Source organism: Loxodonta africana, chromosome 8, assembly GCF_030014295.1.
Source record: "Loxodonta africana isolate mLoxAfr1 chromosome 8, mLoxAfr1.hap2, whole genome shotgun sequence".
Taxonomy (NCBI): Eukaryota; Metazoa; Chordata; class Mammalia; order Proboscidea; family Elephantidae; genus Loxodonta; species Loxodonta africana.
Genome location: NC_087349.1, coordinates 57,404,011 through 57,419,403, shown reverse-complemented (window position 1 = coordinate 57,419,403; position 15,393 = coordinate 57,404,011). Strand labels below are relative to the sequence as shown.

Sequence of the window (15,393 nt, the reverse complement as noted above, 5' to 3'; positions counted from 1 at the left end):
GCCCAGGTCACGCGTTCTTGTGAGCCCAGCTCCAGCTGGATCACATTCTTTATACTCAAGGACAGGCAATAATATTATCTCCTAAATCAACCTGTCTACCTACCTATCATCTAGCTACATGTCTATGGATATGGGAACTTATGTGGACATGTGGAGCCAAGTCTGTAAGTATTTGTGTCCCTGATGATCCCAATAAACAGCCAGCCAGCTCACCGTGCGTCGGCGAGAGGCGACGGAAGCAAGGGCATTCTTCTTGGATATCCTGTTTCGCAACTTCTCTTACAATCAATATTCAATCAAAGCCGACCAGCCCGGGAGCAATCCTGCGTGGTTGGGATGGTCAGCTGTACAAGACAGCGCCGGGGTGTTGGCTGTGCACCACCCCCTTCCTACTGTCCTCCCCTCACTCCCTTCCCTACAGGAAGCCGGGCGCATTTGAGCAGCGACTCCTCCAGGCCGCTGTTCGTATCCGCCGGGTCCGCTAAAATTCAAGTCTCTTCCACGAAAATCTACGTTTTCAAGGACGTTCCCAGGGAAAGCCCAAGGTAGGGGTGCGGGAGGTTGGAGACCAGCTTGATAACCCACGGAGAGAAGGGCTTCTGGGGATTAGATTTCCCATCGGCAGATCAATGGGGGCCAAGTGAGTTGAGACCCAGGGTCACTCGGGGAGCTTCTAGAGCACCCTTCGGCCCACAGTATTAGGCACTAGCCACGCGAATTTGAATCGTCCTCTCTGGAGGGCGCAGAGCGAGCAGGGCGAGAGAACCGGTCTCCGACAGGAAACATCGCGTGCGGCTATGGGAAGCAAGAGGGAGAGCTGCGGTGGCGACCGGCACAACACGCCGCCGCTCTCCAACTTTGCCTGCGTGGGGAGGCTGCAGGCCCCGAGCGCAGGCAGCTTTTGAGGGAGATCAGCACGGTTGGAGCAGCTGGAACATCAGGGCGACAGCCCAGCAATGGCTTCCGGCTTGCCAAGTTCCGTGGAGGAGTAAAGGCCAGCCTCGCCCCCGGCTCCTTTGGATCGCGTGCCTGGCTAATAGTCTGTGGTTTCTCTCCAGGACGCAATGGATGCTGACCAGGTCCGCATCGGAAGAGCAGGGAAGTTGAAACTGAACAAAAAAAGGTACTAGTTTGTTTTACTTTTATAGTTTACGTGACTTGAGAGATTTGTTTCTAGCTTCTAGTTCTGAAATAATCCCATTTAAAATCGTATTTTAAGAAAAGAAAGCCAACCTTGGGAGGAGGTTGCCCTGCTTAGAGCAAAGAAGTTCCATGGCTGAGTTGAGCACAGCGTATGCATCCTTCCTTGGCGAGGATTTTCCATAGCTTTCTGGCCCCAGGCAGGCCAGTGCTCAAGTCCTTCTCTATGTTTTATAATTTCCTTTACAAGTGATGTTGAACGACCACACGTCTCAACCATCTGACACTTAGGCACTACTCTCTTGGAATTACTGAACAGGTCGTCCAGTCCCTTGAACCTGGTAAAACAGCCACATAAACATTGCATGTTTGTAGATGGCAAATGGGACAGAAGGCCAAAAGTGCGTTTAGGTGGTAATTTTTTTAACGGGCAATTAATGTTTGGCCCTTGTAGGAGAAATCCTGAAAAGGGAAGCTTTTAAAATTATTCGAGTACCAGTACCAAACGGGCAGGTCAAGGTGCTGTAAGGTTATCCTGCAATTGGTAATGTAACTGTATAGGGAAAATGATTAAGTGTTGTGATCTATACAGGAAATGTAAAACTTCACTCAGTAGCTTCATTGTAGTAAATTGTAAGATTAAAAAAAACTACTAAATATAGTAATATTCGTATAAACCAAAATTTTCAGTGTAAGAGAAAAGAAATAAATATGGAAATCAAATAAAGTTTAAAAAGTAATGTTAAACTGGAACTGGAAACTTCAATATGAACTTAGATTTTTTAATAGTTCTATTCTGCCCACGAAACCCGGGTGGTGTAGTGGTTAAGTGCTACCACTGCTAACCAAAAGGTCCAGCAGTTGGAATCTGCCAGGCGCTCCTTGGAAACCCTGTGGGGCAGTTCTATTCTGTCCCATAGGGTCGCTATGAGTCAGAATTGACTCAACGGCAGTGGGTTTCGTTTTGTTTTGGTTATTCTGTCCACTGAAAGGGATATTAGCAGTGAGCTCACTTAGTGCCCAGATCTTAGTTTCTAATTTATCATTCCTCACTAAAACGAATCAGAACCGTGTAGAGAAATGGCTAATTCCATCCAGGTCTGAGCAGGGAAAATACAAAGTAAGCCTGGGTTATCTTGTGGTACCAGAAAACAAGGAAGTGGAGTTTTCAGATGGGGTTGTCAAAAGTACACAGGAGCTAGCTTGAAAAGACTTCCACTAGTCAAGTCTGGGACATTTTGAGCATCAAAAAATAATAATGACTATAATTAATTGTGAAACATTAAATACGAAACAATCCAGGAGTCCTAAATAATATTCTGAGAGAAGAAGGGAGACAGAGGTGTGAGAAGTAGAGAAAATAAAGAAATGTTCTTTACAGGAAAATGCCAGCTACCATTTTGAAACCTATAGAGTTACAATTGGTTCAGGCAATGATAATCAATGGATACCAAACCATTCACAAAAAGATTGTATCCAAAGATTTTTCCTAAAATTCTTACTAATTACAAAAAAACGAAAATATGCATTTACAATGGTGAAATTTTGCCATCAGCACCACGTGGTCAAACCTGGCATTGCTCATCTATGGTGAAATGACCTAATGTTAATTGACTGACTCTTCATGTGATACAATTTGAGGTACATGATAACCACACAGGAAGAATTTTTGCAAAAACATTTAGTCTGAGTCCAATAAAACCTCTAAACTGGCTGCCCAATATTAATACAATGGGAACCACATTTGTAATTTTAAATATCATAGTAGCAACATGAAAAAAGTTAAAAAAAAAAGTGAAATTAATTTTAAAATATATCTTATGGGATCCAGTATGTCCAAAATATTGTCATTTCAACATATAATCAACATAAAAGGTCACCGATGAGATATTTTACATTCCCTTTTTCATACTGTCTTCAAATGTGGTGTGCATTTCATACATATTGTATATTTCAATCTGGATTAGTCACATTTCAAGTCCTTAGGAGCCACATGTGACTAGTGGCTACTCTCTGTTGGACAGCACAGCTTTGGACCCAGCTTTCAATTTATAGGAGATACAAGGAATGGAGGGAGAAGTTAAATGACACATTAGGAAACTGGCAAATCCAAGATGCAGAACGTTCATTCTGTAAGACAGCTGTTGTGGTTTCTTTAAAAAAGTCACTGTAGTAAACAACAAAGAAGTAGGAGTGCTTTTAGATTAAAGAGACATAACCACCAAATGTGATGTGTGAACCTTAATTATATCAGAGTTCAAAAAGAAAAAACCCTGTTAAAAAAACTTGGAAAATTTGTGGCATATTAGATTATATCTAATATTAGATTATATCGAATTGCTATTAATTTTCTTAGATGTAATAATAATGATAATAATATAAGCTTGCTTCTGTACATAAAGAAAATATGGCCAAAATGTTAACAGTTGTTGAATCTGGGTGAATTAGGTATGGATATTTATAATATTCTTTCAGTTTTTTTGTTTGTTTGAAATTTTGACAATGGAAAGTTTTCATACAAACAAAAAAGAAAAAAAGTTTATAGGGTGGAAAAGATTATAGAGAGGGATATAGATATTCCTCTTTGTGTTTTTAACTTTTTTAAAACTTAATAGCTTAAAGAACTATATATTTATGATAAACAGATATTCAAAGTAAGAAGTATTGAGGGTATGTAGAATAAAATGGTAAAGGAAATTGTAAAACCTTACGTGTATCATCTTACTATTCGTTCTTATGGCCTATAGACTTTTTTTGAGCAAGAAGTTAATTTTAGTTAAGTATTTAACTAAGTAGTTAAGCATTAAACTGCGCATTACTAGGGATTTTAATCTATTCTTAAAGCTATACTAACATGGGATTGTAAAGAAACATGTGGCTTTGCTAAGAGGTACAATGCTGGGGTAATAGTACCATTTAGAGTATCTGTCTTTGTAAAGGTTCTTCACTGAAATGATATTTGGGCAAATTTTATAAGTGCTGTGGTGCAAGCTGATGAAGGTGGATGACCTCGTAGGGGTGAGAGTTGGTGTGGAAGTGCAGTGCCATACATTGCTGTATCACAGAAGCCTGAAGATAGCTTTGTGGTCAGGAGACAGACTTTGCAGTTGGGCCCATGTTTAAATCTTGGCTTTGTTCTAGGTGTGTGACCTTGGACACATTAGTTAACTTTCCTCACCTGAATTTTTTTTTTCTAGAAAAGGACAAAAATGTGCCATCTTATAGAGTCATTAGGTTAAATGCGATCTGGAGTGGGAAGCGCCTACTTAGCCAGTGTGGGAACGTGTTAACTTCCCAGAGTAGAGGCAGTTTTAGAGAAATAAATAGTAAATAAAAAGCTTAGAGCTAAAACTCAGTTATTTATAGCTATTTTTCTCATCTCATCCTGGTTCCAGGGGTACTGACACCATGTCTTTACTGGGAATAGGGTGGGACCAAACCTAAAGAGTTCTGTTTATGTTTGTGTTTGTGTCTGTTTATGTCCATCTGACATCACTCTAAAGCCAAATATGGGTAAACTCTGGATTTTTTTTTCTTTAGAAGTCTCTTCACCTCAACTGACCTCTCAGAACAAAGAAAGAGATAAATTTACCTTTGAAACTTAAAAATCTGTATAAAACTGATTCTTCTCTGAAATAGGATTTCTTTTATGAATATAAAAATTACAAATGAGGGGGCTGGTTTGTTATGGTCACTTTGCTTCCATGTCCTAGGTGGCAGTAACATATAGTGGAAAACATGGATTACAGGGTTAGATTCAGTTGAATCTAGGCTCAAAATAAGAGTTTTATGCCTGACGACAGCTTTTTGACGGTTTACAAAACATCTTTTTCAGCCGTAGCTTTTCTGGATTGCATTTATTGGCATAATGGTCCATTTAAAGCTCCAGACAACCTTTCAAAATTAGATTTGCTCATAGAGAGTGATTTAATTTCTTTTGGCCAACATCTAATGACCACTGCTCTCTATTAGTAAAGGGAATGATTACGGATAATATCTAGGTAGTAGACAGATAGAAATATCTACTATTATAATTAGATGATAATTTAAGGGATGGATTTCAGAGAACATGAATGACTGTCTAATTGGAATAAAAACAGGATAACTCTTTTTTAGTGTGTATTTTTTATAATTGCAAAAGGTGTGTGTATTTATGTGTTTTGATCATAGAAAACCAGGAAATACCAAAGGCACAGGGGAAAAAACGCATTGATAGAAATCCCAACCCCCAGTGAGAACCACATATGTAGATTTCTGAGATGCATATAAACATATCTAAAGTTCATAAATGGTATCATACTATTATTAATCTATTTTTTACTGAATAATATCTTGTAAGTATGTTTCTTCATCCTGTTTGTTATTAAATATAAGCTCTGTGTTATCTTGGTAACTTTTTAAAGTTTGGTGTAACTCTGTTGCTATATTTTTCAGTAAAAAAGATGAGAAGAAAGAAAAGAAACCAACTGTCAGTACATTTGCCATGGTAAGTTTTGAATTTATTCACAATTTAAAATGCTTTGGAAATTTGACTTCTTTTTACCTAAAAAAGGGATATTTCATCAGGTACAACGTTTACTTGGAAAGTGTGTTATGGAGAGAGAGAAAGGCAAAATGAATTGGTTTGATTTAGCTTATTTCCAGGGGAATGCCGACCACAGCTTGCCATGTGGATTGAGTCTCAACAACTAGCCTTCCAGGGTTAGATTTCAATATTCTTATAATTAGTTATGTTGCCAGTGCTCTGTTATCTACTCAAGCACTTCTCCCAGTGATGGTCTTAGCCATCTAGAGAGAAGAAACCAGCCACATTGAGTGTAATTCAGACAAGGACAGATGGACAAAGTTCCCTGTCATAAATGACTGAAATCTTGGAAGGTTTGGGATTAAACTCCCAGGCAACCGTAACAATGTTGTTGATAGATGCAGTCAAATCAGTTCCAACTCGTGGCGGCCCCCTACATACAACAGAACAAAACACTACCTGGTCCTTTGCCATCCTCACAATCCTTACGTTTGAGCCCATCGTTGCTGCCACTGTGTTAGTCCATCTCGTTGAGGGTCTTCCTCTTTTCACTGCCCCTGTACTTTACCAAGCATGATGTCCTTCTGCAGGAACTGATCCCTCCTGATAACATGTCCAAAATATGTGAGACAAAGTCTTGCCATCCTGGCTCCTAAGGAGCATTCTGAAGGAACATGCTGGTTGTAATTTTTTCAAGACAGATTTGTTCTTCTTGCAGAACATAGTATATTCAATATTCTTCACCAACACCATAATTCAAAAGGATCAGTTCTTCGGTCTTCCTTATTCATTGTCCAGCTTAATAATAATGATAGATGTTAACAATGGATTATTTATTACTTAAACTTATACATGCCATTATTTCCCTGGGCCAAATAGATGAAAATCTAAAATTTGATAACAATATAATTCTTTATCTCATTTCCTAGTTGCATGGTGTTCATTGTAGAAATTTTTCTTTAATCACACTTGGAATAAGACAGGGGTTTTATAGATGTGGCTGGTTGATGACCTCTGTCTAACTGGATCCTTGCCTCTTTTTTTTTTTCCTAAGAGTAAAGAATTATATGGACTGTTGAGATTAGAACCTGGCAGACTACTAAATCAATTAAGTCCTGCAATGCACACTTCATAATTCAGTCATGACAGGCCAAGCATTTTTAAATGGGGGAGGAGGAGTATGCTGTCTTGTAAAATGGATCTTAGTGAAGTGAATATAAAAATAGTTGTAGATAGGAAACAGCAGTCACGTAACCTGTACATTGAGGTTTCTGTGGTTGTCTTATCTGATCTTCCTGTGCTAGCACTGCTCCTGCTACAGGCCTTCTTTTATTCTGTCTCTACTCCCTTTTAAATTTTCGAGAGATGAGACTATATACTTCTTTTATTCTCAGAAAGATTACTTGAGTGACCAAGTGACAGTTTTTGTTTTAGATTTAATTCTTATGTTCTTATATTGAAAGAAGCTTTCATTTTTAAAGTTTGATTTGTTCCAAAGATTGGATTTCGTTTCTGTCATTTTGAGACCAAAACATTTCTGCCTTTGTAGTTTAAACCATTTGCCATCGAGTGAATTCTGGCTCATGGCAACCCCATGTATGTTAGAGTAGAACTGCCCTTCATAGGGTTTTCGATGGCTGTGATCATTCAGAAGTAGATTGCCAGGCTTTCTCCCAGGGCATCTTTGGGTGGATTCAAACCACCAACCTTTTGTTTAGTAGCTGTTATGGATTGAGGTGTGTCCCCCCAAAATGTGAATCAGCTTGGCTAGGCCATGATTACCAGTATTGTGTGGTTGTCCACCTTTTTGTGATCTGATGTGATTATCCTATGTGTTGTAAATCCTGACCTCTATGATGTTAATGAGGCAGCCACGGCCTCTGGGGCATCAAAGGGTGAGGCCACAGCCTCCTAGGTTTCAAAGAATTAGATCTTCACCAACTCAGTTTCAGTGGGTGGGGCTGCCTTTCACAGGGGCCAGCAGGATGGGGCTGGATCTGCTGAGAGAGCAGGGCTGCTATGCCAAAGGGGTAGAAGAATGGGGCCTGCTGGGGCCCAGGGGTAGGGTCGCCACTCAGATGGATTAGGAGGATGGGGCACCCCAAATCCGAGGGAGTGGAGTTGCTATCCCAGTGGAACTGGAAGGCAGAGCTGATGTCCAGGGCCAAGGGGCTTTCACCCAGAATCTGGAGAGTGTGGCCAAGAGCCTGGAGGGCAGGGCCATTGCCCAAATGGTCTCAGAGAACAGAGGATTATTTTCAAGCCTTGAGAACTAATGTAATGTGTTCTGCTGACTTACTTGGTGCCTCTTATCCCTTCTTTCCCTCCAATTTCTCCCACTGGTGATGGAAATATCTATCTTGTGTATGTTCTACCATTGTACCTCGGAAGCGGATAACTTGGATTCTAGATTTCACAGAGGAAGAGGAATTTTGCCCCAGGATGGAATTTGGGCTTAGAGTTTATTTAAGACTTTGGGGATGATATGATGGGGTAAATGTGTTTTTACATGTAGCAAGGGTGTGAATTTTGGGGGGGCCAAAGGGTGGAATGTTATGGATTGAATTGTGCCCCTCCAACACATGTATCAACTTGGCTAGGTCATGATTCCCAGTACTGTGTGATTGTCCACCATTTTGTGATCTGATGTGATTATCCTATGTGTTCTAAATTCTAACCTCTATAATGTTAATGAGGGAGGACTCAATCTACAAGATTAAGTTGCATGTTGAGTCAGTCTCTTTTGAGATATAAAAGAAAATCAAGCAGAGAGGAAGGGACCTCCTACCACCAAGAATGAAGAATCAGGAGAGGAGCATGTCCTTTGGACCTGGGGTCCCTGAGCTGAGAAGCTCCTAGACCAAGGGAAGATTGATGACAAGGACCTTCCCCCAGAGCCGACAGATAGAGAAAGCCTTCCCCTGGAGCTGAATTCAGACTTCTAGCCTCGTGAACCGCTAGCCTCGTAAACTGTGAGGGAGTAAATTTTATTCGCTGTGGTATTTCTGTTACAGCAGAACTATATAATTAATAGCTGAACTCTTAACTGTGCTATTCAAGGACTCCTTTGTTGTTTAATTTTTATTATTTTTAGTTCAAATTAAGGAGCCCTGGTGGCTTAAACAGATCAGTGCTTAGCCGTTATCTGAAAAGTTGGCAGTTTGAACCCACTCAACCCCTTTACAGGAGAAAGACTTGGCAAAATGCTTCCATAAAGATTACAGCCAAGAAAACCATATGGGGAAGTTCTTCTCTGTCACATGGGGTTGCTGGAGTAGAAAATGACTTGATGGCAACTAACAACAATAGCAGTTCAAATTAGGGAATATTCAGGAGTCTTACATTTTTGAAAGTTTAATAGGCCTAATACATAGAGAGGAGACCATGGTGGTGTAGTGGTTAAGTGCTATGGCTGCTAACCAAAGGGTTGGCAGTTCGAATCTGCCAGGCAATCCTTGGAAACTCTACGGGGCAGTTCTACTCTGTCCTATAGAGTCGCTATGAGTCAAAATCGACTCGATGGCACTGGGGTGGGGATGGGAATACATAGAGATATTATTATCAATACTATAATACATGTCACAAAAGAATAAAAATCTGGAGTTTAATTGTGAGGTAGTGATAACATACATATGGCACATGTGCCAGGTGTAAACACATACACGCATCACACATATACCAAACTAAAAACCAAACCCAGTGCCGTTGAGTCGATTCCGACTCATAGCGACCCTATAGCACAGAGTAGAGCTGCCCCATAGAGCTTCCAAGGAGCTCCTGGCGGACTTGAACTGCCGACCCTTTGGTTAGCAGCCATAGCACTTAACCACTACGCCACCAGAGTTTCCCACACATATATACATACTAAATTAATTCTTACAACTTCCTTTGAGATAGGTACTATTTTCATTCCAGTTTTCCAGATGCAGAAACTGAAGTCAGGCATGTTAACTTGCCCAGGGACACACAGGAAGGCAAGGATTCAAACAGTCCATGTTCTAAATCACAGTGCTCAGGATGACATCGAGGGGAGATATTCTAAGTCTTTTGAGGCAGTGCTATACTACTGGTGTGGCTTTTCCTTGTGTCTTTTTCCTGAAAAGTTGACATAGAAAACTCTGAACTTGTATATAAACCTATACACACGCACACTATAAATTCAGGAAATTTAGCAATAAAGTGATGCTGTTGGTGCTGCCTGTTAGGCTAAGACAAAACCCCGTGTCTACTAACTTATTTCTACTATGAGTCTTGCTATCAGTCTTGAGAAAGTATTGAAAAACAGATAAAGAATAGATTCAAAAATTTATCTTACCTTTATTCGTAATAGGCCACGATTCAACATTTGAGATACCTTCCAGAAATAAAAATACAATACAATCTAAAGCAACTGAGGAAATGGGACAAATGGAAAATAAGGGCAGGAAAAATAAGTTGGGTTGCAGTTCTTGCATGAGATGTACTCCTTAAAGATTATACATTCTTGTCTGCAGATGTGACTTTGAGCTTTCTACTTTATGTATCTTACTTAAACGTTAATTCTTTTCTAAATAATAGTTGGCAATGTTAAGTGCTTCTTCAGTGTCAGGCATTTGTTAAGCACTTCATGTCCAAAAAACCAAACCAAACCCAGTGCCGTCGAGTCGGCTCTGACTCCTAGCGACCCTATAGGACAGAGTAGAACTGCCCCGTAGAGTTTCCAAGGAGCGCCTGGTGGATTCGAACTGCCGACCCTTTGGTTAGCAACCATAGCACTTAACCACTACATCACCAGGGTTACCTAAGCACTTCATATATATTATTTAATTTAATCCAATAGTTATGACATAGAAACTTGTGTTAGCCAGTTGAAGAAACAGACTCAGAGAAGGTAAAAAATGTATTCAAAGTCACAGAATCACATAGCTTAGTAAGGGGGCCAAAAAAAAAAAAAAAAAACCCAAACCAAACCTGTTGCCTGCGAGTGGATTTTGACTCACAGCGACCCTATAGGACAGAGTAGAACTGCCCCATAGAGTTTCCAAGGAGCGCCTGGTGGATTTGAACTGCTGACCTTTTGGTTAGCAGCCATAGCTCTTAACCGCTACACCACTAGGGTTTCCAGTAAGGAGGCAGGCACAGGATTTTGTCCAGACCCGCCTTTTCTGGAGCCAGAACTTTTAACAGATTTTATCATGTATGATAGTTCAGTTAAAGTGTTATCTGCTGGATTTAAAGAGTCCTTTCTGAATCCATTATCTTCTGAGCACCTTGTCATTCGCCAGTCATTGAAGTCTTTGCCACCTGGCTCACTCTCCCTTTTTACCCCTGGTACTCCTATCATTTTGTGTGACTTTTACGGTTATGTGACCTTCAGTGATCTCTTCTTTCCTTTGACTGCAGCCATCCAACTCCCATGTTCACATCCTGGATTTTGTTGTTACTTGAAACTGTTCCACCTTCAAAGTGACTAATTCAAGCTGCCAGCTCTGTAACTAGCATCTCCTTTTTATCTGCACATTATTCTCTCTGGGATCTTCAGTCCACTGACCCATCTATTTCCCACCACCCCCTTCCTGTCTTCATTACCTTTCTTTTTGAGCTTAGAGTTATGAACATCAGTTTAGTTATTCACTTGTCCAAACTGTAAACTGTAAACTTCCTTTCACCTGACATCTGTCACATGCAGCCCATAGAAACCCTTCATTCTGCTTTCTTCGTGCCTGCACCCCCATATCTGACTGGTGCTGGTGAAAATCTCACACTATGTGTAGCCTGCATAGAAATCCCACTATTGCTCTTCTCACTATGTCAAAGCTCTGCTCTTTTCAAGTCTTCTTTGCACTCCCCCTCTCCGACCCACTTCAGCCCTTCCACCCACCTCTCTGTTTATTTTACAAACAGAATGTCAGCCACCAGACTACAAGTTCCTCAACTCTTCTCTACCAAATCTACAAACATACCTGTATCTGAATCAGCACCCTCTTCCTTTCCTCCTGTTACAATAGAAGAAGCATCATGTTCTTAAAACTAATCACCAACTTTTACTTTGGTTCCCATCTCCTATTCCTTCTGAAGGACCTTACATTATTATGACCCTTTCTATCTTCTGTGTCTTCACTCTCTCCCTCTCAGCTGGATCCTTCCCACTGGCATTTATACATCAAGCATCTTCCTCTAACTTTTTCCTTAGAACCATCCTCCTCTAGCTCCCTTCACATACCAGAGTGGTCTTTGCGTTCTGTTTTGGTGTCACTTTGCAATCAATTCTCAACCTATTGTAATTTGACTTCTGTCCTCCCACACACTAAATTCAGTGGACATTTTTTAATGCTATCTTGACCTTTGAGCAGCACTTGATAACTGTTCACCATATTCTTCTTTTTGCATCAGTAATATCACTGTGTGTTGACTTTCCTTCCCTTTCTGGCTTTTTCTTGTGTCACCTTGGAAACCCTGGTGGTGTAGTGGTTAAGTGCTACGGCTGCTAACCAAAAGCTCAGCAGTTCGAATCCGCCAGGCGCTCCTTGGAAACTCTATGGGGCAGTTCTGCTCTGTCCTATAGGGTTGCTATGAGTTGGAATCGACTCGACGGCACTGGGTTTGGTTTTTGGTTTTGTGTCACCTTTGCCTGTGAACTTAAGAGTTCCTCAAACACTCATCCTAGTAGTTGGTGATGGTGTTGACCTCCCTGTAGCTTCACACAGCCATTTCCAATTGTTTATTGATCCTCATGCAAAGCTTCTTTTACAACTGAGTTTCATTCTTAATAGCGATACTACTTTCAATCCATTTCCAGTGGTATCCTAACAATTTCTAGTTACTCCTTCATTGAGAAGTTTGGCATTTGATTGCTTCTATTTCACTCACCTATGTTCTCAGTATTCTTCTGAGTATTTTGGTAACCTTATAAATGACCTATTTGCCATTCTAGCTTTAACATTCTTTGACCGCTTCAGTTCCAAAAACCGTCACCCATACTCCACTTTAGTAAATTATACTTGTAGACAAGGGCCTTGGACTTATCATTTGGGTGGAATCCATCTATGAAGTCATAAACACAAATGCGTCAGTCTCTGACCACAACATCTGATTCCTTCTAGCCTTGCCATTCCATTATTATCCATATTTTTTGACCTCGTGTGTTAATATCCATTGCTTCTATAATAAATTACCACAAACTTAGCAGCTTAAAACAAAGCAAATTTATCCTCTCTTAGTTCTTGGAATCAGAAATTTAAATTCAAAGTGTCAGCAAGGCTATGCTCTTTCTGGAGGCTTCAAGGGGAGAATCTGTGTCTTTGCCTTCTTCAGCTTCTAGAGGCTGCCTGCATTCTTTGAGTCATGGCCCTTTCCTTACATCATGCCAACCTCTTGCTTCAGTTATCACATCTCTTACTGACTTTGATTCTCTTGCCTGTCTTGTAAGGACCCTTGTGATTATATTACATTGGATCCACTTGGATAATCCAGGCTACTATGCCCCTCTCAAGATCCTTAATCTATTAACACCTGCAAGTCACTTTTATTGTGTAAGGAAATAATCACTGGTGTTGCAGATTAGTATGCAGACATTTTTGGGGCTGGGGGGTGGGGGCGCATTATCCTGCCTTCCACATCTCATCAAAGCTTTACTCTCTCAAACAATTTTTTCCTCCTAATCTCCCTCCTCCAATTTTGCACTTCTAAAAATTATTCTCCCCATTTCAGCCACATCATATCACCTCAGTCCCTTCCTTAAAATGTTCCGGTGCCTTTCCTTTTCACTTAAATGGGACATTTAGAATAAAATCCAATTTCTTCCAGTGGCTATAAAGGACTGCACATAATCTGATCTGTCTCATCTGCGACTTCACTGCAAACAAATCTCCCTTACTCTGCTCTTGCCATAGTGACCATTATATCTGGTCCTTAAGGCATGCCAAGTGTATGTCTATCCCAAGATCTTTGTATTTGCTCTTTCTTCTGCCTGGAATACTCTGTCCCCAGATCTTTAGATGATTTGCTGTATCCTTCCTGTTATTGAGGTCTTAGCTTCGATATTACCTTCTAAAAGAGACCCTCCCTGACCAGCCAGTCTAAACCAGCTGTCTCTACCTGTCACTGGGACACACTGCCTTCGGTGATATTTCTCCTGAATACCAGAGTTTTGTCCCAGTTTATTCCAGTTCAACCCCCTGCCATCTATATCTAATAGTTGTTAACATTTTTCCATATATGTTTCATATGAAATTTTAGATTTCATGATGTTTCACACTTAACTACCTCAGTTTACATCTCTCAAAAAATTTCCTATGAAACGTTTTCCTACAAAACATACTGTGATTATCATATATAACAAAGTGAACCATTATTCCTTACTATTTCTAATGGTCAGTTCATATTCAAAATTTCCCAATTACATTTAAAAAAAAAATCAGTCATTCAGCTTTTTTTTGCTGCTTACACACCTTACACACCAAGCTTGAGAGACCTCAGTTTTCTCTAAGTATATCCTCTTTCCTGTCTCTGCTTGCACTGTATTTCTGTCTGGAATGCTTTCCTTCTTGCTTCTAAACACTTCATTTATTTTTAAAGCTGGAGTGAAGCATAACCTTTATGAAAGTTTTCAACAAAGATGGTGTGGTGCAGTGAATTTACTTAATTATGGCCTTTCTAGCCAAAGTCTTTGTAACTTCCACCAAATGCCTGGGTGGGGCTATGCAAATGAGGTGCTTGTGGCCCGCCAAGGGGATTGGATAACTTGCTAATAATGTAAATAAGGTGCATGGCACCCTTGTGGGGGTGGAACTATGCAAATAAAATGTATAAAACCGTGACAAGGGGATTGCTCAGTTTTGCTATCCTGCCAGGCTTAAAATGAGCTATCCCAGAGGTGTGAAGGGAGAAATCTAACTACCCCCACTGAGAAAGAAGAGCCAGGATTGGAGTGCATCCTTTGGACCCGGGATCCCTGTGCTGAGAAGCTTCTGGAACCAGGAGACTGAGGGAGGAGCTGTAATATGGAAGACAGAGAAGCAGCAGAACCAGGACATAGAGGGAGAAGGGTAACACTGGAGATGGCAAGAAGCAGTGGCAGAGAAATGGTGGCAACAGAACCAGGAAATCAGCACGAGATGGCTTGGTGGGCTTCCTGGCCCATGGAGCGAGAAAGCCGAGTGCCTTCGGACAAGAGACTTAGTGTTGGAATGGGATGCTTCCAGGCAGAGCTAAAAGAGCCAAGGAGCCAGAGGGAGGTGTACCTGCAGGCATGACTGAGAAGAGGCTGTTCTGATTGAAAAACTGTATCTTGAGCATTCCTGAACCTGAACTGTAACTTGTTATTCCGTAATAAACCCCATAATTGTGAATATGGTCTGTGAGTTCTGTGTGGCCATTGCAATGAATTATTGAACCCAGCAGGGAAGTAGAGAGTGCTGTGGGAAGGGCAGTTGAAGTCAGAATTAGTAAAAAAAAAAAAATTAGAGAGGAAGTATGTCTCACCTCTAACATATGGTAGTCAGCCTTGAGCTCGTGAAGTTAGAGGAGGTCGGACACCCTTGCCTTGCCATTCTTACAGTTGATGTCAGAAGTGGGATTTGTTGCAATGGCGCCAGACTCACAGAATAATGGGATATTGTGAAAGACAGAATGAAGGGGTGTGGGAAGTGAAACTTTTGATTCTTAGATGATTTTTTTAATTGTTATTATCTGTAATGGCTGAAAGGAATATAAGAGATTTTATGCTATGGTTGAGGGAGAAAAGCTGC

The 15,393-nt window shown here is 40.7% G+C and overlaps 1 protein-coding gene across 2 annotated transcripts in view; it reads left to right on the top strand.

Moving 5' to 3' along the window:
* Window positions 1–415: 415 nt before the first annotated feature.
* The window catches only part of ABCB1 (ATP binding cassette subfamily B member 1), a 91,003-nt gene continuing 76,025 nt past the window's right edge, over window positions 416–15,393 (top strand). The window contains exons 1-3 of one of the 2 annotated variants that reach the window (XM_010587292.3): window positions 416–545; window positions 1,059–1,123; window positions 5,575–5,626. In XM_010587292.3, the coding sequence (XP_010585594.1) occupies window positions 1,065–1,123; window positions 5,575–5,626 (111 nt within the window). In that variant the 5' untranslated portion in view covers window positions 416–545; window positions 1,059–1,064. Of the gene's footprint in view, window positions 546–842; window positions 1,124–5,574; window positions 5,627–15,393 lie in introns of those variants that run through there. The other variant, XM_064289948.1, reaches the window with a different exon arrangement.